This window comes from Lachnellula hyalina (assembly GCF_007821495.1).
Source record: "Lachnellula hyalina strain CBS 185.66 chromosome Unknown contig00064, whole genome shotgun sequence".
NCBI classification, from domain to species: Eukaryota; Fungi; Ascomycota; class Leotiomycetes; order Helotiales; family Lachnaceae; genus Lachnellula; species Lachnellula hyalina.
In genome coordinates, this window is record NW_022157178.1 from 42759 (window position 1) to 67875 (window position 25117).

At 47.7% G+C, this 25117-nt stretch overlaps 6 protein-coding genes across 6 annotated transcripts; 2 read left to right on the plus strand and 4 right to left on the minus strand.

The window, feature by feature from the left end:
• Nucleotides 1–230: 230 nt before the first annotated feature.
• On the minus strand, nt 231–2874 carry PNAA_1 (Peptide-N4-(N-acetyl-beta-glucosaminyl)asparagine amidase A; the record flags this gene model as incomplete). The annotated part of the gene is made up of 3 exons (XM_031149103.1): nt 231–1939; nt 1994–2518; nt 2649–2874. 3 exons carry the CDS (start codon nt 2872–2874, stop codon nt 231–233), a joined length of 2460 nt encoding a protein of 819 aa, XP_031005467.1.
• Nucleotides 2875–9662: 6788 nt separating this feature from the next.
• pun1 (SUR7 family protein pun1) lies at nt 9663–10753 on the minus strand (the record flags this gene model as incomplete). Its single annotated transcript, XM_031149104.1, has 2 exons — nt 9663–10451; nt 10508–10753. The coding sequence occupies 2 exons, from the start codon at nt 10751–10753 to the stop codon at nt 9663–9665; spliced, it is 1035 nt and encodes a 344-aa protein (XP_031005479.1).
• A 1411-nt stretch (nt 10754–12164) lies between these two features.
• On the plus strand, nt 12165–13604 carry LHYA1_G004142 (uncharacterized protein; the record flags this gene model as incomplete). The annotated part of the gene is made up of 1 exon (XM_031149105.1): nt 12165–13604. One exon carries the CDS (start codon nt 12165–12167, stop codon nt 13602–13604), a length of 1440 nt encoding a protein of 479 aa, XP_031005481.1.
• A 414-nt stretch (nt 13605–14018) lies between these two features.
• sed2 (Tripeptidyl-peptidase sed2) lies at nt 14019–15885 on the minus strand (the record flags this gene model as incomplete). Its single annotated transcript, XM_031149106.1, has 2 exons — nt 14019–15050; nt 15100–15885. 2 exons carry the CDS (start codon nt 15883–15885, stop codon nt 14019–14021), a joined length of 1818 nt encoding a protein of 605 aa, XP_031005480.1.
• Nucleotides 15886–17383: 1498 nt separating this feature from the next.
• FCK4_0 (putative alcohol acetyltransferase) lies at nt 17384–18898 on the minus strand (the record flags this gene model as incomplete). Its single annotated transcript, XM_031149107.1, has 2 exons — nt 17384–18801; nt 18859–18898. 2 exons carry the CDS (start codon nt 18896–18898, stop codon nt 17384–17386), a joined length of 1458 nt encoding a protein of 485 aa, XP_031005483.1.
• Nucleotides 18899–23487: 4589 nt separating this feature from the next.
• cia1 (putative cytosolic iron-sulfur protein assembly protein) lies at nt 23488–24942 on the plus strand (the record flags this gene model as incomplete). Its single annotated transcript, XM_031149108.1, has 2 exons — nt 23488–24798; nt 24856–24942. 2 exons carry the CDS (start codon nt 23488–23490, stop codon nt 24940–24942), a joined length of 1398 nt encoding a protein of 465 aa, XP_031005482.1.
• Between the last annotated feature and the right edge of the window lie 175 nt (nt 24943–25117).

Genomic DNA, 25117 nt, shown 5'->3' on the forward strand with positions numbered 1-25117 from the left:
AGTTCTTGTCATTAACATAACCAGGTATCTTGATACATACATGGACGAAGAGATATCTCCAGTAACAAAAAACGATAGATCTAGACCACGTGCGGGTATAGGCAGGTAAAATCAAGGTATCATTCAATCATCCTCTACTACAAGAAGGTATCATACGCATTAATAATAAACCACACGAAACGAGATTCCCCCCGTCGCATGATGGGGAAAACTACTAATTCTTTCCACCACTAGTCTGAACCAGCAACGCCCTCGGAATCCCAGGCCCCCTCCCAATAACCTCCTTCGGACTGACTACCCCCCATCACAACCTGAATCTCCGACGCCCCCTCAACGGGACCCGCAGATATGTACTCTCCTCCCTCCAGCTCCACCCCAACAAGCCTCTCGTAATCCCTCACAATCGTCGCATTAACAGCCTGCACACTCCTGTAATACAACTCCGTATCATCCACCGCACCAACATCGACACCCCAAAACCCAAACTCCTGCCCCGTGCTCCCAAACCCACTACTCGTACCCGTACCCGGCGACCCAAAATAATGCGCCGTGCCGTTCTGCGCCGTTGAGAGCGATGACCCCGAGAGCCCTGAGACCAGGGGCGCGGATCGGGAGATGGAAGAAAAGGGCTGGAGACCGGTGGGGAAGACGGGCTCGCCTTGGATAGAGAGATGCATGCCGCGGACGACACTAGCGTCGAGAGTGAAATTCCCGCTCCCATCCGGCTGCACGATATACGCCGAGTTCGCGTACAAGGGGTAGGAATACGCAGCTTTGTAAAATGTGCCGCCTGTCGATAGGTCCGTGCCGGTTGTTGTCTGGTTGTTTTCTTGGATGGCGCCGAAGGCGGTAAAGAGGCCGTAGTTTGTGACGGCGAGGGATTGCGTCCATGTTACGAGGCTGGTGCCGTTTTGAGTGGTGAGGATCGTGGAGATGGTGAGGGAGCGCGAGACGTTCGTGGTGTAGGTGAGGGTTTCGTTGGCGCCGGTGGAGTTTTGGGTCAGTGATTGGGAGACGGCGATGCTTGGTGCTGGGAGGAGGAGCGTGGGGTTCGGGCCGGTTGTGATGGCGTTTTCGTCGTCGTCTTGCCAGAGGAAGACCTTGCCCGTGACATACCATGAGCTGCCAACTGATTCGGTGAGCGTCCCGCTGTTCTCGCCGTCGTCTAGGATTCCGGCTACTCTGATCTCGAACGTGTGGGAGTTACCATCGCATAGGACTGGGAGCCAGGGCGTAATGTCTATTTCGTGTTCGCGGAGATCAAAGGCATCGATGCCCACAATTGGTCGCCAGAGCCCAGGCACAACCCCACCTGTGAAGATTACAGGGAAAGGCCATTGTACCCCTGCTAGTTGACCGTCAATCAGAACTTGAACCTCTCGGAATGGCGAGTACCCATAGAGGGTTCCATCGACAGGCACAAATGTATCGATGTTAGACTGCAACACATTGCTCCACCAGAATTCCTCGGCTGCCTGTCCACAAGCAGAGACAGAGAAGACAGCCCGATTTGCATTCCTAGGAAAGCTAACCGTATTGGTCGCATTGTCAGAGGGAAGTGTAAAGACACTTGCAGCACTGGCATCTCCTTTCCGCGCAGAGATTGGGATGATCAGAGATGCAGGTTCTACAGTGTCTTGGGCCGTGAAGAATGTTGCCGTAAGGGTTGTGTTGAAAGGACCAGTGTACGTAGAATCAATCAAGTTTCCAAGATCAAAAATCAGTTTTTGGGTCGAGTTCCAGAAGTACATGTATTCGGTCATGTCCTTTATATACTCCCATCGAATGCCATTGGCGGTAGGTTCTGCGGTAGAGGTTCGCCAAACTTCAGTATCACCAAAGTACATGAGCGCCAGTCTATCAAATTGCCGACCTTGCGACGTGACAGTGAAATTCATCACCACACGATTGAACTTGCAATTTGGAGGTGTGTAGTTTCCTGAAGTTGACTATCAGTACTGTGCAATATAATTGTGGGGTCTTTGTAACATACCGACAAAAGGGATTCCATAGCTGAAACCGAAAGAATGCTCCATCAAAAGTACCTCACAACTGCTGGCTGGTGTAGTTGGAGCAATAGTAGTGGTATTCTCCGACCCATCACTTATGACTGTTTCGTCAACTGCCCCGGAAGGGAAGAGAACTGGCTGATAGACCTGAAAGCACTCCAAGACTGCCGAGGAAGGCGTAGCAGCAGGCGTTCGGGCTGCGTGCCTCGCTAGATCGAAAGACGCCGAAGTGCTTCCATGCTGACCCCCTTGGCTAGCTATGAGGCAGTCGCTGAATATCCAGAGCAAACCAATACAGCATGCGGCGAGACTAAGGAGTAATGGCCGGTGCCAAATCAATTGGTACGTCCTTCGGGGCTTAAAAAATACCCTGTCGGATCTGTCAAGAAACGACTTCTCATTCATATGGCCACCTTCGACCGAATCCAACGGTTTATAATCCTCGCTAATCTCCATTTCGAATCTTCTCTGCGTTCGTAATTGATCGGTTTGGCCTGGCGTAATCGAGGCTGGTGAAATTTGTTAAGTGATGAGTGAGAATTGGAAAAGAAGAAAAAGATTTCTATGCTCCGTTGGTAGCCTGTAAATTGTCCCAATATCTCTTTCTTGCAGAGGATGCCACTTGCAGTCCCTCAAAACGATGTTGGAAGTAATTGAAGACAGCGAATTCCTCCCGACTCATAACATAAGTTGTTGGTTGAGATACAATCCTGGCCCAGATGTCTGCTATGGCAGTCTCGAGAAGGTTTCTGACAATTGGATCCTCAATGCCGTCTTCACTGTCTCTGGCAATTTCGAGTGCTTCCGCGACAGTTGTGACGGAATGGTATGAAGTCTGTCCTGGGGTTTCATTATTACCGCCCATGCTCATCGAAGATAAGATAACGCGTGTTTGGACAACGAGGCTGGGGAGGGAATCGTGTTCAAGGAGCAAAAGAGGAAGGTCTAAATGGTGCTGGATGATCATTGCGGGGAGAAAGAGAAGAGTAATAGAACAAGCGGTCAATGCTTATATGTCCCGTCCTACCCCTACTCAAGCATGAACAACAAATGGGTAGGGATGCAGCGGGGTCTCGTAACGGTGACAATGTCGTACTGCGATGTGAGAGTGGATGGCCAGTAGAAAATATTGGATGAACGCCTCTTTTCCTTCTTATTTGCCTTGTCTTATATCATACCGGCCGGTATCCCTTGTTGAAAAGCTCGGGGAAAATGGACCAACTCACTTATGTTCCGATAAACCCGGCTTTCAGGTCAGAAAAGTCGAATGAGTGGTGGCTTTTGTACTTGTAGGACGAAGAAGCTTTGGTAACGGATCCTTGTTTCAAGGAGTTCACTCGGATCGCTTGTACTTCGAAGTAGCAGTAGATTAGCTTGAGATTCCGGATATAACTCCGCAAATTGAACGAGCTCTTGCATATGTGGGGGTCGCGAGAAACGGTCTTACGGTACGAAGTAGTATGGGTCATTCACGGAGTATAGTACTGATTGAATCACGGCAAGTGATCTGGGTAATTATCTCGCACCGGCTTGTCCTGACTCTTGACTCTTGAGTCGAGTCGAGCTTCTAATATATACGACGGGATTGTTATAGTGTCGAGTACTAGGTAGGTAGGTAGGAACGGGAGCTGATCTTCGACGGGAGCTGATCTTCGCCGAGGCTGTACCCGAGAATCAGGCGGTACTTCGTACTCCGTTAAAGTTGTATTCCATGAGGTAGATAGATGACTTGAGTAATGAATGGGCTTAAGGCCGTGACTCCCCGTGTAGTCACTGCAGTGTTACTGTTAGCTTCTGAGTTGAACTCTCCTCCCCCTTAATAAAGGTTAAGTTGTGGGGGCTAAGCAGAATGATATCACTACGTCTAAAGCCCTGTGGGACTTTACAAGGACTGTAGATACTTTAGTAATACCCTCGCCGTGAATCCAGTAGGTACGGAGGTAGTAGATCAGCTTTATGGAGCCTTTACGTGATTTAACCTTTATGTAGGGGGGTTAGTAGTGGGATCGGTGGTGTTTGCGCGCGGTGCGCGTTAGGCTATTTGAGCCTATAGACTTTTTCGCTATTCACGTACAGTAGCTTACAGTAGCTATGCTGTCAAAGCTCAAGGGCCCGATTAGTACGGAGTAATATTCCGACAGGCGGCGGAACTGCCTACTTGATATAACTCCGTGCCGCTAAATGGTATTTTTGATTCCATTTTAGAGTTCAAATTAGGTCAAATGCGTTAAGTGATACGCGGTAAACAGTGCACACCCATCTGCCCAATCACGTGGCTAGGAACGGACTTTAGATCAAGCAGATCACTAATTATTTCCGTACGGAGGGTAAAGCCTCACTACTGATAGAAAAAGCGGGGCTCGAGTCATTTTTCGGCCGCATAGAGTACAGTAATCACTTTGATCTCTTGGCGACAGATCCCGCGCTTCATGTCTCGGTCTGCGTCCCGCTCACGGCACGGCCTGTTGCAGGGTCGGTTGCTTTTCTTTCTTTCTTCTTGGAGTAACACACACCACCCTTTGGCTTTCATCCAAACTCCCCCCCTCCATACGCCTACATAACGTCCACACCTACCTCGTAATGCCCACACTCTACTTGACCACCGTCCACACTTTACTCGACAACGGGCGACAGTTTCTTTTGATATAACTTTCAAGTACAACTCGGCAGAGTTTCAAGTAAACTTTGTGCGGACGGCTCGAGGCTCAAGGCTCATCGCGAGCCGTAAACATGGCAAAGACGTGGCAGAGCAGCGGCTTCCTCGTTCTTTGGGACCCCTAGATATTGGCGAAGTTTCACTATATGTACTGCATGGGCTATATTAGGCTATACGAATATCGCTTAGTAACATTGTACCGGAATATACGTATGCTCAAGGTACTTCCTTGCTGATACTCATGATGCCTTGCCCAGCCTTATTTTATCCTGTATTTTGAACCTCTCGGCCATTGCTTAGGAGAGTTATTCGCAATATCGCAGCGCATCGCATCGCATCGCATGAAATTTCTCCTAGCCGATTTGCTATACCTGTACCGTATTAGTTCCCGAAATTCAAAGGCTGCTAGCAGTCTAGCATATGAAGTGTGTGGTTCAGAGGCTCTTGGAGCCTTACTGCGTAGTACGGCATTCTCTAGCGCTAAGAACTTTTTTTTAGCAGGCCTGACAAAAGTCTTTCATGATACATGCTAGCATAAAGCTTTGATTGCAGATATTCATCCTTAAACCAAGCAGAATAGAATGGCTTTCTCGGAAATCTAAAATCTCCGAAACTATATGATTTACCTTAGCAATACGGATTTAACGCTACGGAGTAAACTGCTAGCGTTCCACAAACTTCGGGAAATAATACGATACCCAGTTATTCGGATGGCATCGCAACAAATTTCCCTTAGTTGATTTCCTGCTGCCACTAGGAACTTGTACCCGTCCCCGTTGTTTGATACCCCGCTATAATACGTCACAGCGCCCTCAGTTTGCTTTTCACTTTTCACTTTTATGCTTCTAGAAGATCTTAACCTTCTGCCTTGCTTGAAAAGTATATCCAAAAATCCAAGTACGTCGGCCAGGGGTCGATCCGATCCCTTTTTAGGTAATGCTTGACTCGCGATGCTTTCCCGGTAGTACCGATGAGTTATCATATGCCCCATACATATGCCCCATAGGCTGGCTCGTCTTTCAACTAAATTCCTTGGAACTAGCAAGCATGGAACCTTCGTTTTCCTCCCCTTACTGCTCGAGTCATTTCAGTTCTACAAGCACTGGGAATCCTTACGCGTAACTATGAAGTCATAAAGTTAAATTTGCCCGGTTCAAGATTTTGTCCGCTATCAGTGGCACAGTAATACCTTGCCTCCGTTATATAAACTTTCGGTACTTTCTCCATTAGACTTAGGGGAAACCTTATTCCTTTTGGGGTTTTGTCCGGTCGGCTAAGTGCAAGTGCAAGTGCAAGTGCAAGTCCGAGAGCAATGATATTCTTGAAACTGTCTTAGGAAATAATTGCCGCTTTGGTTTTCTCTCTATCTTTCGACCAGAAGGAAAGCAACTCACTGAAGCCCTCCCAACGTCCAAAAGAATTTTTCGTCACGTGGATAATATCCACGTTCAGGTATATATCTTGAGAGCATGTAGGAATATGTCCCGGCTTGCGGTGGACAGAAAAAGCGATAACTCATAAACTCAATCCCCACGGGGATTGACATCATTATCGATTTCGACTATCTAGCGGAATAGTTTCCCCTGAAAGTCTCCGTCTTTAGCTTTGTATAAGCCACTAAAGAACCTTGGAATTCGGCGGTTGACTTTGTTAGTAGATCCCGCATTTCAAATCCGAACCGGAGCTAGGAGATAAACACAGCTCGCTATATGTAAACTAGGCTAGCTGCTCTATCCCTTTAATCTGCAGAGCAAGCGGTGTAATCATCTATATTAATTTATTGCTCATGAGCTGATTCCAAAGTTCCCGAAATTGGTCCGTCAAATAATTCCCTACAGGACTTGTACGGTCTTCTTATTATAGAAAATGTCACTTCGGTGTCTCGAAATGCTTAGCTTACTTATCTAGTACTCTAATCATGAGTTCGATAACGTGAGGGGTCAATGTCCCACTCCGCCGGAATCCCTCCAAAATACTTGAAATATCTTTCAAAGTACTTTTGCTATTTTTTGTCCAGACTTAGCTATTCAAATAATCAAGCTGTATGTTATAACAAAGGAGAGAAAAACTCCCATATCGTTTGGATGGACAGGTCCCCAGGCGGCCCATGGCAAGGATCCACAGAAAGAAGGGAAGACAAAAGTATCTGCTTCGATCGGAATCACGCCTTCGAGTACGCGCTATTCCTTGGAGCAAAACCACACCATGTTGGAACTATCGACTTCCATCATGTCGGGGGATAGCATGCCATTGAAAGTCATCCAGGAAGTTTCCGGAGCCGATTCCTTCATGAAGACGACTCGCGAACATCTCGTCCAGATCGGCTTTTAAATTCCAAAAGGGATCATGGATGGATGACCTTGTATATATAGATCAAGATCCAGAGTGGAGTTTGGATATCGGATATAAGGGCATCTATTACAGTATGCGAAGAAATGACTTCTGCAGCCTGGACGCCAGGTAGTTGGAAGATCTGCATAAAGCTTCGAACTATATACATGATTGCAAGCCCTAGAGGCTGTGAATGGAATATCCGAAAAAGAAGCGCCTCTCTACATGTTGTTAGCGGGAAAAGCTGCAAGTGCCATCTATAAAAAAGGGGTTTCTTAGCTTCCTAGGGAAGCGAGATTGAAATCACGTCGTATACGCGAAATCGCGTGCGCAAGCACCACGTGCCAGGACTTAACATCGGGTGCAACTCGTTACAATATGTATATATATATATATTTTCCGTTTTTTATTACTTCTATGTCAACTATCTAGAACAAGCAATAATTAATAGTCGTTTCATCCTTTTCGCTTACTTAGCAAAGCGAGCGAAGAAGGAAGAAGTAACCTCCTACTATTATTGTTCTTAAGTTTCTGTTGGTATCACAGGTGTTGATATCGTGATCACTCTCTACTACGTAGTATAGACTTGACTCTGGTTGATGTAGCTTAGCATTCATGGTGGTGTTGACGCGAAGAGGTTATGCCTCTTTGCTGACTAAGCTACGCTAGATCACATGGTCGGGATACAGCCCATTATCCCAACAGTTTCCTAAGCTCGAAAGTATTAAGGAGAATATAGAGCCTTAGAGAAAAAACTACTGTATCAATTTGCATAGAGCACTCTAGCGTTGGCCTAGAATAAGGGATTTTCCCTTATGACTCCAAGTAAGTGCAAATATGCAAATCATTCCCTTCTCGGACAGATGCATTATAACCGTTCGTTGAAGTTATCCTTGTAGGTACATCAGTCTATAACTCCTTTCAAGTCTCCCAGTTCTGAATGCTTGATTATTCTTTCCCGCGGTTTTTACCCCATATGCGATAGCTCTATGTGCCAAGTCTTAATTAGTGATTAATAGATGTTAAATTCTGGAGATATCCTATATATACTCTGCTTGCTAATTATCAAGTGACTTGCTGGCCGATAGTTGCCTAGCACCCATATTCGCTACTATTACTATATTACTACGCTTCAGAGCTCTGAATTTATAGCTCTATCCAACCATAAGTCTGCCCAGTGGCTCGGACACAGCCTCTCCTCAGTCACTATAAGATACTCCCTCGATAAAGAAGCAGCCTTGGTTTGATTCTTTCTTAACAAACCATATTATATGTGATAAATGCGAATGCATATTATAAACCGCAGAAACCGATTAATTTTTCTATAAGAGGAAATGTTCAACAATATCAAAATTAAGCAAATATAGTAAGTAAATCGATTTCACAAGGAAGCAAGTCTATCTTTTGCAGCTGCAATGACAATTTTGCCCTGCATGGAATTGCACTCTTCGGCTTCCATTGCCGGCCGGGCGCTATTGATTAGTTATATATAGCAAGGTATAAACCACTCTGCTTTGCGAACGTCAAGATAGAAGATACACGAGGACGTACTCAGGATCCAAAAACCCAAAACACCAAGCCGCCTAAGACACAGAACGCAGAGCACCGCGAAACCCAGAATGTCAGATAAGCATACTCCCAAATACGGTCTTTCAAAGCCACGGTCGTGCTTCCGGTAGAGGCAGAGCAGCCCGTCTCCCATCGCCCGAATGAATGAAGTCGAGACCTGAAAGGGAAAAGTAGAGGCAATAGAGCACCCACTACCTCCCCCCCCAGGAAGCGTGAGACGGAAAGAAAAAGCAGCACTTATCATACATTTATCATTTCCAACACCCCACTTCACTCCAATCCGATGCACCTAACACCTTCACACCGTACTGCTTTCTTGTTCCATCTACTGCGAGCCGTGTTATACGTATACTAACTACACATACCTAGGGTAAACATAGAGTAAAATAATCTTACCTTCCCTCTCTCTCCCAGCTAAAAACGACGGGAAGAAAGTCGTAGTCACACAGGAGGAACACTGCTTCGGAGCAGGGTAATAATAATTACCAGTACCAAACAACCTCGATCTCAATCTCCCGGATCTCACGCATAACTGACTATAGTAAATCACTTGAAGAAAGAAAGAAAGAAAGAAATGAATGAGAAAGATATACCGAAACGCAATAACGCGTATGAAACGCTACCTATAACACACTCTCTTGAGGTTAAGAAATGAACACACGGCTTACTGAGGCAAGAGGATTCTAAATGGCTCATCTATCTTAGTAAATGAGGCTTTTGCTTTTTGGGAGGCGGGATGTATGGCGATGGAGGGGATATGAATGGATGAATGGTAGGGATGGAATATACTAGGTATTGGGGATGGGTTTGCTCGCAAGTGCAGGACGTTTCTGTCTTTTGGATGGATAGATGCTAGCTTGGATTAAAGGGGGAGGGAAAGGGAAAGGGAAAGGGAATGGAGATTCATATATGGGGATTTTGAGCGGGTTCTAGTGGTGCGGTGGTGATGTTTTGATATAGACATTAGGGTCTATTAGAGGTGTATATATACTTAGTTCCTTGAGACGCTGCAATTCCAATTCCATCTATCCAACGCCAGCCTATATGCATAATCCATTCTGTCCATCCCACCAGACAGCCATCAAACAACCTCCCCATCACTCTTCCCCTTCCTCTTCCCCAACCCCAACACCCTCCTCCTGGCCCCCCCTTCCCCGGAATTCTTCTTCTCCTCCCCTCCATCCCCCAAAGCCCCCCTTATCACCCCTCCTCCTTCCCGTCTTCACATCCCTGCGACTAGCACAGCAGCAGATCAGACAAAGGTGTATCACCCATCCAAAAAGGCTAAACGCAGCTCCAACCCACATAAACGCAAAAATCTGCGTCCCAATCTCCGCACCGATATTCAAGCCCGCCTGCGACGTGATGACGTTGCGGAAAATAACAAACATCACCGTCCCGATGATCGCCCCAGCCGTTGTGAGCAGCGCAGCTATGAACGTCCAGATGGCGAACGGGAGCTCCCACCACCGCGAGTACAGCGTGACGGGCGCTATGAAGATGCTGATGAAGTTCATGCACACGCCTGTGAGGAAGCAGCCGAACATAACGCGGGACGCGATTCGGATCAGCGAGAGGATTTTGTTGATGTCTGCGGGTAGGGCGATGGTCGCCCCGGACAGCAGCTCGTTGAGTAGGATGGATACTGGGTTGAACCAGTAGAGGGCCCGCGGGTGCGAGCAGGATGTTATGCCATCGGCTGTGTAGCCTTCGCAGAAGTTCCACAGCCCGACTTGGTAGAAATCGTGGAGGCCCAGGGAGCGCGCGAGGGAGTTGGTGAAGATTAGGTCGCTAGGGGAGGAGGCGGGGATTATGTTGGTGAGGTTTAGTTTGAAGAACCAGGTGGAGCGGATTACGGGTTTGTTGTTTATGTTTCCGATTAATGTCTGGGTGGAAGATTAGTTTTGGGGGATTTGATTTGGGGGGGTTGAGGGTGACTGACGAGGATTAGGAATATGACGGAGATGAAAAAGAATAGGCTGGATATTGTTATCCATGTTTTCCGTTTCTTGGTGGCTTTTATGAGGAAGTTGGCTGGGTATTGTTGTTTTGGAGTTAGAGTTCGTTCTGAATCCCCTGATGGCTCTCCCCCTCCTTCTCCTTGAGCGATTGCTCCATCTGCTGGTTCTCCCTCTTCCTTCTGCTGCCGCCGCCTAGCACCTAGTGATACGAAGCTGGGGAGAACCATTGTTGCTCGATATCCTATCCAATTGGCACTTTGCTGGCGGCCGTGGACAGATGATGGATGGATGGGAGGAGCAGAGAATATTTCGACAGCAAGCGGGCGATACAACGGCAAGGCTGCCAAGGCAGGATGGGATGGAGTAGTGTAGATCAACAAAAAAGAGGTTATTAGCAGTTTAATCGTGAGTCAGGATCATCATCATCGATCGGCTACAGGGGAGAGGTACAGTACAGTACGGGCACGGTATCAACTCCATTGCGCGTCTCGACCGCACTCGTTCTGGTTCGACAGTAGCGTGGTGAAGAGGCGCCACTAAAGAGTAGCAACACCACCCCACTCTTATAGTCAGTCAGTACTAGAGTCAGGGCTTGAGCAGTATCACTGCAAAAGGAAATGGATTTGATGGGAAGTCCAGAGCGTGTGTTCAAGTCATCTGTGTGCAGCTTGTTGCAGAACTCACTCACGGTTGGCGTTGAAACTTCCAGATGATACAGTCAGATGATACAGTACGCTGAAGATGCGGCGGTCTCAGAAAGTAGTGGCGTGGCGTGGCGTGGCGTGGCGTGGCTTTACCGTACTGTACGTTAGGCATATGGGGCGCTATAAGCCCGCTGCACGCACGCTCTATCCAATCCGGATTTACCTTTGAAGCCTCTTTCTTCCAGGGGTTGAAAATCCTTGAGTAGATCCGAGTCAGTTCAGTCGCCTTTGATTCAAATCACAACTCCCAAGAATATCACCGCCATGAAGACGCGTGCTTCATACGAGGTTACAATATCGATACGGGTACGGCTTTCTCTCCATCAGATCGTGCTGGTGCTGCCAGCCTCTCCTTTCCCCCCGGGGAACACATTCCAAAGAAGCTCAGCCTCAATCATGATGACGCTTGCGCCAACCGGCTAACATGCTTGTTCAACCCGTACCAAGCTTTTTATTGTGGAAACATTTATTAAAACTTCCTTTCCCTACTCCGTACAGTATTTCCCCCTCAGCCCCTTTCTCAATTTTGCAAATCTTCTCAGAGAGATCTAAGGTAGCCATCTAGACCTTTTTAGTTCTTTTAAAAAGGACTAAAGCGGGAATAATACCAGCCGGAGTCTATTGATCCCAGATGCACGACGGCACGGTCACGGCTCGGTTTCTAGCTGCCGATCTACGTCATTACTGTCTGTGATTTTCCACTTTTTTTTTATAACGACAACTCTGTACTTCGAAGTAGTTGTTTTCTACTTCGTTTGGGCTGGGGCGTGCGTTTGTTGACAGCCATCGCCCGTCTTGGATTATTCTCCGATCTGTATTTCGAATATTCTTATCCCTTGTGGGCTTCCAGGTGTACCTTTGCATTCCCATATTGCATTTGTTCTGCCCATCGCTGGTCGTCTCAATCTTGAGAGAAGGGCTCAAGACCGCAATAATGCTCTACTCACGGCTTCTCCCATATGGCTTTGCCTTTGCCATTGCTGCGAATGCTCAGGATTCCAGCTCCAGCTCCGATTCCAGTTCTTCTGCTTCCGGCTCTGACAGTGTTTCTGTATTGACTGGTATCACTGAAGATGCTACGCCTACCGGAGACTATATCTCATATGCTTCAACTATCACCATGCCCTCGACATCTGCAATCACAACCTCTGAAATTGTCTCGACAATAACAAGTGGATCCACAACCCGAACCACAACCCTCGGATCAACCACGTTATTTGGTGTTGGGACTTCAATAATAACATCAAACACTTCCACGGCAACTGGGAAGGATCAATCGACAGTATCTTCATCCAGTGATTCTCAAGTCCTCCTCTCAGGATCGCCAAAAACCTCTTCCATATCCCTAAACAGCACCACAAATGCGACAAGCACCTCGACATCCTCCTCAACCCTCCCCACAAACACGACCCCCTGCAACAACTACGCGGAATTCTGCTCCCGCAAATACGGCAACATCACCGAAGTGTCGGCCCACAACTCGCCCTTTGTCAAGACCGGCAACGCAGCCGCCAACCAAGCCCTATCCGTAACGACGCAGCTGAACGATGGCATCCGGTTGCTGCAGGGGCAGATGCACTTTGTGAACAACACGCCGCATTTCTGCCACACGTCCTGCGACGTACTGGACGCCGGTCCCATCACGAGCTACCTGGCCGAAGTCTACACGTGGGTGTCGACGCACCCGTACGACATCGTCACCCTCCTGCTGGGAAACGGCAACTACTCGAAAGTCGAGTCATACGTCCCCTTCATCCAATCAACCGGCCTCGTGCAATACGCGTACGAACCCCCCAAGATCCCCATGGCGCTCAACGACTGGCCAACCCTCGCATCCATGATCCTCTCCGGCAAGCGCGTCATCTTCTTCATGGACTACGAGGCCAACCAAACCGCCGTGCCCTGGATCCTAGACGAGTTCTCCCAGGTGTGGGAAACGCCCTTTGATCCCACGGACCGCTCATTCCCCTGCACCGCACAGCGGCCCCCGAACCTCTCGGACAATGACGCCAAGAACCGCATGTACCTCGTGAACCACAATCTCAACTACGATATCAACATCCTGGGAAACTCCCTCCTGGTCCCCGACATCCCGCGCTTGAATATAACCAACAACATCACCGGCGATGGCTCCCTCGGTAACAGCACGCAGGATTGCGTGCAGGAGTGGGATTACCCGCCCAAGTTCCTGAATGTGGATTTCTATAATGTGGGTAACGGGAGTGTGTTTGAGGTAGCGGCCAAGTATAACAACGTGACGTATACGCGAGCGTGTTGTGGATTACCGGTCAGTGGAGCGGGGAAGCTGGTGCTCGCTAAGAGGAGCGCGGGGTTTGCGGCGTTGGGTAGTGTGGTGCTTTTGCTTTGGTTATGATGAGGAGATAATAGATAGATGGTATAGATGGCATTTCTTGTATATAGAGAACTTTACATAACACGGGCTTGGATTTTACTTTACAGGCCTAGATACCTAGGTCGGTAGGTCCGTATGGTAGATTTGCATAAAGCGAGGCGATTGGGAGTTGTTCTTGGTTCGTTGGTTGGCTTGGCTTGGCTCGGCTGGGCTGTATAAATGAAAAAAATATATATAATGTTTCAAGACTTAAGTCAAGTATATGATCAAACACCCCACGTCCGGACTCCGTCTATTCATTTTAGCACCTTTATATACTTCCAGCTTAAACCACCTTTCACTATTCTTGAAACATGACAATATGCACAATATATATATTCTTCATATTGATCATAGGATCAACTAACTCATAAATCATTCATCACCCCATCAAACTCAAGAACCCCCCCCCTCATTCCGCACCCACGGCGTACTAGCCTGCAACAACTTCCCGAAATCCGGCGTCCCCAACCCCGTAACCGCATCCCACCCTACCGTCGCATTCCACGCCGCCCCAGGAATAACCGGACTGCCATTCGCTAGAAGATCAAACCGCCCGAACCCATTACACCCCGTGCCCGCACCGAGCGTGACGTCGTTCAGCGCGCTGTGGCCCACGGCATACAGCCACGGGTTGAGGAAGCCGAGCGTCGGCAGGTTGGCCGAAACGCGCGCTGAGTTCAAGAGTGCGATGATGCCGTTGAAGGTCGGCGCTGCACACGACGTGCCGCGGTACCCCTGGTCGATACCCTGATCGATAACGCGGAAGTTCTGGGACTGCGCTGCGACGTCTGGGAAGCCGCGGCCGGTGGTGTTGAAGTACCCTTTATTCTGATCCCCGATTTTAGCTAGGTAGCCCGACACGGCCTGGTCTTGGTAGGCGGGGCGGGGCCAGATGTTGGAGAAGCCGCCCGAGGAGAAGAAGGTTGCTACTTCGGGCTCGATGTAACGGGTGCCGCCAACGGCTGTCACGTAGGGGCAGGAGGCGGGGAATTGGGGTTGGAATTTCGTGGTGTTCTTGCCGTCGTTGGACAGGCAGAAATCGCCAGTGCCGGAATCGCCGGATGAGAAGAGGATGGATTTCCCGCGTGCGCCGAGCTGCGCGAAGAGCTGGCAGACTTGCGTGGCGTATGCGACGGGGATTTCTTGCTCATTTTCGCCGTAGGAGATGGAGATGCTGTTAGGGATGTCTTTGTTGTCGAGCTTGGTGATTGCGAGCAGGAAGTCGAGGTACGGCTCGTTGGAGTTGTCTGCTGGGGTTGGCGAGTCGCCGTCTACGATCAAAAGACCTCGTCCACCGACGCTGTATTCCTTTACTGGGGTGGGGTAGCTTGTTCCAAGGATATATTGGTTGTCGAGGTTAGCTTCGCCAGAGTCGTCAGATGAGGTTTGATTGTTGCCACCATTCTTGTATTGTATGACCGTAAACTAAAACTGGTGAGTATGTGGGAGTTGGATTTAGGAGTTGCTCACTTACGTTGGTCCCAACGGCATATGGAGCGTAGACCACCTCGAATTCAGCTAAATCGGCGTACCTGGCATATTCTTCCAAGAAGGAAGCATAACCAACAGTGTTTCCATTAGTTGCGTCTGCCTTATAATGGACATTGTACAGATCCAGTAAGCACTCGGGAGTGATAGTAAGATTGCAGGTGGTATTGACTTGAGGAGCGCCTCCTCCGGACCATTTAGATGCCCCATTTGATGCGTGTCCAGCGTCCAAGAGCTGAGCGTAGGAAGAAAGCGGCTTCAAACTCCCAAATCTGGTCGTGGGCTGGACGAAATTGATATGATTCTTGATATTCTCTGGCACCGAGTATTTAAGAGTTCGGAGGATCTCCTGGTTCTCTTCACTACGGTACCATCCGAATTTGGTGTCGAGGAGCGTGTTGGCGGTTTTGACATCAGTTTGAAAGAGGATGTAATCACTATCATCCGTAATCGAGGTGATGTTGTTCTCCTGAAGCCAAGCAATGGCTGCAGAGCTCGTCTCCTTTGTTGGTTCCAAAAGAGAACGGAGTTCATGGCCCTCGTAATGCATTCCGTACTGCTCATGATCAGGAGTCGAGACCTCCATAAGCTTATCGTACAGAGATTCTACATTCTGCTGTTTGAGAGACAGACGAAGCTTGAGAATCTCAGCCCCTTCAGCAGGACGTACAAAAGTCCAGCCGCGGGGAGCTTGGTAGATGGATTCGAAGACAGCTGCTTGCGCGATTGAAGCAAGGGAGAGAATCCGCAGAGCGGAGTTGAGGGAGAACATAATGATAAGGAGGGTTCGTCGCCTGAGAATGAACTGAAGAAAGAAAGCAAAAGAGAGAGCACATGCGCGTTGACAAGGGGAAGAGCTTCTTATATCTACCGATCCTTGTCTGAATAGCTCTACTCTGCCCTTTCCACCACCTCGGCCTTGGCTCATCAACATGGCATGGCATGGATAGAGTAGAGTAGCTGCTGGGTGACTGGGTGGACCTGCTTATCCGGATGCTATCCGACTCTTGATACCTGCTGAATCAGTCATGGTTATGGGGCATGTAAATGTAACAATGGCACAATTTGCAAAGGCAATGAGGGGACGGCGGGCAAGCTTCGTATTAGTGAGGGGTACGAAAGTCAATTGCAGCTGCAGTATCAGGGCATGGTTCGGCCCCTGTCAGCCCAGGCCAGGTCCAGCTTGCGTGTAGCTTTGGAATCCCTGAAATGCATGCTTGTATGCATGCAGAAGGTGTTTAACCGGACCCTTCATTCGGGGGACTGTAGGGCGAGGCTGCAGTAGATACCAGAATTCGGGGAGGGGCAGATTGTTTTTCCTTTGGTGTTGGTGTTGTGAAAGTGTTCCTGCATTTAAAGCTCAGCTTCAGCCTATCAAAAGTGCATAGCGTTGCATGGGGGCCGCTCCCCGAGTATCTTGGCGCCCAGCGCCTGCCTGATATGGCTAGCATCCCGTTGTCTACCGTACGGAGGGGGTACTTGGACATGCCGATCCTCTCTTGATAAACTGTATGCTCTGCAAGAAGCTTTTATCGTTATCTTGGTCAATTAATAGTACGGAGGTAATTGGAACGCTTTCTCATCTCAGAGTGGGGTCCATGGTAGACTTTGTCAAGGAATCGAATCATTGAGGTGTTTATACGCTACCTAGGTAATGGCCTCGAAGTTTCTTTCTTCGTAGCAAGCTATGGTGAGGAAGAAAGGGAGAACGCGGCACATCCAAAACTTGCAGCTTCCCAATCTGTCTGCACCTCTTGTCTTTATACTCATATGGAAGATTCAAAAAATGCTCCCCGTAATTCCGTCTTGGGTTACACAAATCCCTTGGCTCGTATATAAGAATTGACAAATGAAGCAATGCTGGTATATCTATCAATGCATAATTTCCCTTTTGCCTTTCAGGAAAGTCTCGTATCATAGATCTTGGTCCCGGTGATATCCGCGTGACCGTAAAGATGGGCGAGAGCTTTGTTGCACTTCGCACCGCTCGTCATATGATATGTAATAGAAATAGTGATAGGTACAACAGTTGGGTATTTTCCAACATCCTCCAGCACTACGCGACAGAACTCGAGGTTCCTGCCCTGCAAAGGTTGCAAAAGCATCGTGCGAGCGATTTCGATTCCAAGTGACAGCCTCTAAAAGAATATCTCAGAAAAACATCTCATCAGGTTAGTTGACTATATAATTGGTCTATGGTTCTATTCTAATATTACAATTACATTATGCGTGTTCTCATTATCTTTGCCCATACACTGCGCAGGTCCCATCTATGCTTCACTCAACCCCTTCAAAGCACCTTCCAACCACTCTATCATTTCCACCGCTTCATCATCGTCTAAAACCCCAGTCGCCCAACTCAACGATACAGTCATGAACCCGTTCTTCGCTGACGCGATGGAAAATATATAGGGATCTGCATACGTGCACTGCGCCGTCGAGAACTGCACGCGATCAAAACACGCCTTCTCTTCCCCTCCTCCCCCTCCCACCCCACCATCTAGAACCCCAATATTCGTAACCTCAAACGCGTGATCTCTCTTTTTACCCAACTTACCGTAGAAGAACTTGTTATAGTCGGACACGAATTTTAACATCCCAACGTTTTGATCCGATGCCGTTGCCGTGCCTTCATCGATTTCCTTTTTACTTGCTCTTGCCCCTTCCCACAGCTTTCCATCATCTTGCTCAGGTTTGTCGCTAGACATCGAGCGGCAGGATATGTATCCCCAAGGCGGGCGCTCCTGGGATGAAAAGTACGGCGTTAGGTTCGAGACATAACAGCCCATGTCTCGGTTTGAATGCCCCGTGAATTTGCGGAGGGAGAACGGGATATTGCCCGTGAAGTGCGTGTAGGAAGGATACATGACTGCTAGTTTTCTGGCAACTAGAATGGTGAGTAGTGCCGTTATGCTCGTGTTTTCCTTCCGGCAACGCTTCAGCAGGGCACCGACCACGTCTGATGAGAGTGAGAAGCTTCTGAGGTTGTTGATGGGAGGTCGAGGGGCCTCAGCACTAATAAGAGACCCGGACCAATTCAAAGGATCTTCCGTTGACCATACGTAGGTACTGAAGATCTTCTTGAGGGCGAAGAATATTCCAACTGGCAGCGCCGTCTTCATCTCCATATTCGGGATAAGCGGGAGTTTTGGAACTGGGATGACTGCTTCTTCCTCAATATCAGATACACTCTTAATTTTGCCCTCAATCAACTCATTCAGTGCATCCAGGAAAGTAAGTTGGAAAGCGCCCGCCGAAGTCCCATCCGCGATGGCGTGGTGACAAAAGAAACCTACAGCGAACGTCTCGGCATCTTTGCCTGTGCTTTTGCCCCTGGCCACCACAATCCTCCACATCGGCAAGTCATCCACAACCACGAAAGGCGCCCGCAGCGCATCTCGAGTCCACGAATCCCACGACGCCCCCAAGTCCGCGTCCACGACTTTCACGAGTCTGCGAAAGTCCACCGTAGGCAACCTAATCCATTTCGGCTCGATGGCCGCTTCATCTTGCACCGTGACACCCATAATAGGATGCTGGTTCAACACCTCTCGCAGAGCTGCGTAGATGACTTGCTCCAGACTGTTGCTGGCGAGCAGGGAGCGGGCCACGGTGTAGGAGGCCGTGACGCCGAACTTGTTGTAGAATTTCACGTGGTTTCGGAGGATGTTAAACCGTTCCATGTGGCCTGAATCCATCAGTAGGTTTCTTTATCTCTTGAATTTGTTTGGTATTTCAAGATTACCTGTCGGCCGCAAAGGAACCTCCTCCATCTCGCTGCTCATATCAAAATTGAATCTCCGCTCTCCTCGGCTGCTTCCGATATCTTGTTTCAACTTTATTTCCAACGAGAACGAACACCGCAATGTATGTATCTCAGTCGTCGTCGAATTCCGGTTTTATGAAAGAAAGGGGAATCTCTTTTGCGTGGTTTTATAATCCACAAGGGTTTACAGTACCGTACGGAGTACTGCGTATACTGTATTCTCTGCCAAAATTTGCCCGAGCCTGACCGTACGCTTGCGGGTCTGTGCCGTCGGCGAAGCCTGATTTGGAAGCTGCCCCCTGCAGCACGGCGAGTTGTCCAATGAACACGTTTGCAATGCGCTTACTCATCAAGTCTTAGCTCTGGTGGCTTACAGTACGGAATAACTTCCAATGTTATGAGCATGAAATGAACGTGACTTAGATCTAGTAAGCGAACCCCTTTTGCACTAGATGGGGTGGTGTGGCGGGGTTCAAGTAATAAATCGTCCGTGGTCTGAGGTACAGTACTGTACGTACATGGCAAGCAAATATAGGATAACAATCTAATTATAAATAGCTATTAGAGGTTTGCCTTTTAATAAAGAATCTTTAAACTCGAAATTCCCTAATATAAAGCCTTCCATAAACGTTACTTATTGGCGAACCCGTTTCTAGGTATGAACCTTCCTCTTTAAACAAATTTTCAAAGACAAAACATGTTACCAAGTATAGATAGATATCTTAAGAGAAATTAGTTCCAAGCAGCACTGCTTTCAAATCAGAAGCCGGCGAGAGTGTCAGGTCCGAGATATCACGGATAGTGAAGAATTTATTCATAAAACCATCGATGAACATCTGTCTCCAATCGCGATCTAAACCGTTCTTTAACAGGTCACAGGAAGGATCCGTGCTTTGGATCCTGCGACATTATGATTTTATGGGGTAGATGAACAGCTGGGATATCGATCGATCGACCTCGGTTATAGACTTATAATAAGTTGAGGAGGCAAATGGGTTGAATATTTTTCAGTTCGTGGTATTGTGGAATGAAACGAGCTTGGAATTTGAGCCTTGAATCGAAAAGTAGGAAGTCAAGAAGTGCCTCCCCTTTTAAATCTCTAGCGACTTTTACAACCTTATCACTAACTTCTACATTTTGAAAGAATAATCACTTCTGGCACAATAGAGGAAAGAGATATATTACAAAACATTGCAAAATTGATACGGAGATAGTGTATACAATGAAAATCAGAATCTACGACTTGTAACTACAATATCCTAAAGAGAAGCGATATTGACAGTGAATTCCACCCTGCCCTCAACCCCACTTTGGACAAGCTGTTCCCCTTTTTAACCCCCCTTTCAAAACTTTTACAAACCCCCTTTTCAACCCCCCTTCAAACCTTTTTTTCAACCCCCTTTTTCAACCCCCTTTTCAACCCCATTTTTAGCCCCCACCCAAACCCTCCCCAAAAGCAGCACACCCTGCGCATTCAACAAACTTCCGTGAAGATCCACCTGACTCGCCTTTCAAAGTATCAGTGTGACTGGAACCAGTCTGCGATCTCTTCTACCTTCGCGTTCAGATCTATCTTCACCACTGGGCTCCAGAATTCTCGGTATTCAGCCAATTCGGGACGTTGTAACTGTTGGCAGAGTACTACCGCATCTTCCAAATGGGAGGTGCTTCGGAATCTCATCTCGAGTCTCGCCTCTGCGCGTGTTAAAGAACGAAATTCCTCTTCCCTTTGAAGCTGCTGCGTCTGTAATTGTGTTATTATGTGACGGGCGTCCACGTTTCCGTTCACCCCAAAGATTTTCTTCTCTTTCTTTAATTCTTCCACCACGACGGTCTCCAGCCAATCTTGTTCCAAGATATCCAAAGAAGGGTAAGTTCGGATTTTGCATTCCTCTTCTTCCTCTTGTATGAATTCCTCAAGCCTGTAAATAAGCTCATGAAGTCTTGACAGGGCCATAGCCTTAAGATAAGGCGAGGTAGCACTCCAACATATTGGTGAAGAGATAGGAAGGTACCGCAGTCCAGACTTCACATAGTTTATCCGACGATGTGCTTGCTGAATGTATTGCTCCTTCTCTTCACCCACAAGTAACGGGCATTTAAGCATACTCTTGAAGAGAATCTCCACCCCTTCTTGAACCCGACATAGGTAAGCAAATTCTGCCTCGAAGAAAACCAAAGATTCGATAGAAGTGGCACAGGATCCGATATTGACACGATGATCGACCTCGGGACAGCGAGTTTGGAAATACGTGTATGGTGCGTAGGTGAACATGGCAGGATATGGAGTTAACCGCGGCTCTGTAACCTCTTTTAATCCGTTAGCATTTTTATCCACACCTGCATGGCTCGAAAGAAATTTGCAGGGAATATTACCAGAAATTGTCTCCACGAAGGGATCCGTAGGTGGCCATGTTCCAAGAGTCTTTTGAAAGCGACACCATGTATGAGCTCCTTTGAACTCCGCCTTATAGTCAAGTGCCTCGCCACTTTCCAATTCTGAAGATCCTGCTGTAATGCTGCTTGAACGGGATGGAGATGGAAGTGGGAGGCTGTAAGGTTGAGTAGGAATTGCCTTGCCAGTCATGACATTTTGATTTTTGGACTTTGGTATGATGTATTTCCTACACTTCGATGTCGAGCGTGGGCTTATTGAACTCTTGGAGCGGTATGCTTTTGAATAATGGGTTGCTTGACTGTGTTCTTCGACGAGAGTGCTTTGTGAAGGATACTGCGAATTGGAATCCTGAATGCTGCGTGTGCGAACCGACTGGGAAGATGATTTGGACATTGTCAGATAGTTCTGTGGGAAAAGATATACTCATCGTTAGCGGATTGTGATCTGGACTGGCTAGAATATTTGGAGGTATTGGATCATAAATAAAAAGAAAACGTGTTGGTTCTTGGGTACTAAGAGCGGGAAGGCACGAAGGGACCAAGTTCTGCGATCCAATAAACATATTTTCAAACTTGGAGGAACAAGCTAAAAACGTGCAGCACCTAAAGAATTCTTCTGACGTATTCGACAAAGATGAGTGCAAGATATTGAGATTTATATGGTGAAGTGTGGTGTAACCTGGAATTCACGTGATACCGCCCCCTTTTTGATCGCTTTGGTGCAGCTCCACAATTTCCAAATTTATGTTTTGAGGGACGGCATACGCTGAGAAAAGGAGAGAGATACCCTGAAAGTCCTCTCACTAAGATTATTGAACTACTAATGATTTGTTTTGCAAATACAACAACTCCCAACAAATTTACCGTATTAAGCGGTGACAGTGAAGGTGTCCCTGTAATACCCTTGTTTCGGAGATATCCAGGACTAACCTATCCTCAATAACCTACCCAACTTCCTCCAAGCTCCTTCAACCCTTTTTAGCATCTCACCATTCATCGAGACCTGTCCGAAGCGACTCCTACATGTCCATAACTAGCTCTGTGATACGTATGACTCTACATTCTTAGGTGAAAGAAAAAGAGTGTATTGACTAGTTTTGGAGCATAGCCAGACGCCGTCTGGCTAGTGTCCCAAGATATATGTTCTCCGTTCTCTGTCTCTAAGCCGAGCATTGAGAAGGAACATGGCTCTGCTTTGACCTTTACGCTACTAGGCATGGCCTTCATCCACTTTGAGTTCCACTACAGTACTCTACCGAGCGTATCATTCTACGGGCATGGAACATAGTCAAAAGCCATTTAAGCTTAATAAGACCTCTTAGATACACTCTATGTATCTGACAATGGACACAAAACTATAGATCTCCAAGGAATTCTTATTTCAACCTCATCATTTTTGGCCATTGCACGATGAAAATAGTCGCCGCGGGAACGTAGGTCTTGTAATCCGTCAGTGGCTCTCATCTGAAGGAACAAGTCGTAAGACTAGTCGTGAAATTCCATTGACAAGGAGTAAGAATCAGAAAAGGCAAATCCTTAGTGTCGGGATTTTAGGGGTTCGCTTTCTTTCCTCTGATACACTTACACCGACTGCATTTAGATCAATGTTGCTATCTATAACTGGAAAAATTGCACTCCACAGAATTGAACGAAGATTTTAGGACTAGCTTGTTCTGTAGGCTTATGCGTATCTTTTCTAAGAGATATTATGAATTTATAGAATCCAAGACAAAATAATGCAAGCATTGGCTTCTCGCAAGTAATAAGCCCATACAACTTATTAATTGTAGTATAATAGCTGTATATTTACCATTAGGTAGAAGAACTATGGAGAAAACATTGATATTAATGTCCGTGGTGCCTGCAAAGCTTTTAAGGAGGGGTCAAGGTTCAGATTTCCTTGTCCGTACCATATATGACCATTAGCACCACTAGACGTTGTACTGTTTGACTAGAAAACTTCAGTGATTACAATAGACACAAATCATAAGAGATAATAGAATGTGGAAAATATAAATATCGATATAAAGTCATGAAGTCTTTACAAAAGAACCCAAAGCCAGTCTCCGTTATCGCATCATCTTATCTCAAACCCTGCAAAAAAGTACAATCCCACACCACACTGCCCCTCAATTGTGATTTACAGGCTCTTTCATCTCAAATCAACAACCTCACCCTCACCCCCCACCCTCTCACTCCACAACAATAACCATGACCTCCCCAACCAAACTCCGCATCCTCCCCCTCGCAGACTTCAAGCCCGCCGCCTCGTCTCGCGCCTGGGTCTCAATACCAAACCCCAACAACCTCCCCCTCCTCGCAACCGCCACCTCCGACAAAACAGCCCGCGTCTACTCGCTCAAAAACTTCACGCTCCACTCAACCCTCGAAGGCGGACACTCGCGCTCAGTCCGCAGCGTAGCGTGGAAGCCAGCTGCAGGCAGTAATGGCGTGCTGAGTATCGCAACGGGCAGTTTCGATGCCACGATGGGGATATGGCGGCGTTCGGAAGAAGAGGCGTCGGGCGGTGGAGTCGAGGTAGAGATTTCGGAACTGGGAGAGGAGAAGGACGAGGAGGCTGATTGGGAGTTTGCGATTGTGCTCGAGGGACACGATTCCGAGGTTAAGAACGTGGCGTATTCGCCGTCGGGACAGTGGCTTGCGAGCTGTTCGCGGGATAAGAGCGTGTGGATCTGGGAGGATATTGGGGAGGAGGGGGATGATGAGTTTGAGACGATTGCGGTGCTGCAGGAGCATGAGGCGGATGTTAAGTTTGTTTGTTGGAGGAAGGATGATGGGAATGGGGAGGTGCTTGCCAGTGCCAGTTATGATGAGACGATTCGGTTCTGGAAGGGGGATGATGAGGGGGAATGGAGTCAGATTGCGCTGCTAAAGGGGCATGAGGGCATTGTTTGGTGTTTGGATTGGGAGCCGGAAGTCAGCATGAAGATGTTTGCTGTTGAGTCGGATTCAATGAACGAGTATATACAACAGACTCCACGCCTCATATCGTCTTCCTCGGACTGTTCGATACGGATATGGTCAATTGCACCTGCGCCACCTCCTCCAAATCGACCTTCTTACTTCAACACCGGTATCCCTTCTACAATGCGGCCTGGGCCTACCAACGAGACGTGGGAATGTACAGCTACGCTTCCAAAAGCCCACGACTTACCTATATACTCGATTCGCTGGAGTAAAAAGAGTGGGAGAGTGGTATCTACAGGGGGTGATGGCAAGATAGTCATTTACGAAGAGACAAAGAAAGGACGGACCTCAGTAGGCGGAGAAATCGAACGGGAATGGGTAATAATTGGTTCGATAGAAGGAGCGCATGGTCCCTACGAGATAAACCATGTAGCATGGTGTACTCGTTTCGACGCTGGAAGGAAGGAAGAAGGCGAAGAAATGGTCATCTCTACAGGAGACGATGGTGCTGTCAGGGCGTGGGCTATTGAGGATATCGTAGAGAAAGGGGATGGAGCTGTAGATCCAGATGCTATGAACGGCGTCTTGATGGCAGTAAGATGATCATTGATTATGAAAAGAGGTGTATAGTATGGGTCATCTTTGGCATAGCGAGGCGCACAGGTGACAGGGGTCATATATAGATCTGGAACTGGCCTAAAAGGGCATCAAAAGTACCAGGACCTCAACGATATCTAGGAAGATTATGAAATATTGGATATTTGGTTGAGTTGCAGAGTTACCCAGAGACGGCTGGGATCATTGATCAACGGAGAGTTGGAAACATGATCTTTACATTGCAAGCATATAATTGCAATATCAGCGTTTACGGAACGATTCGTGTATAGCCATTGAGTGGATATTAACCCCAGGA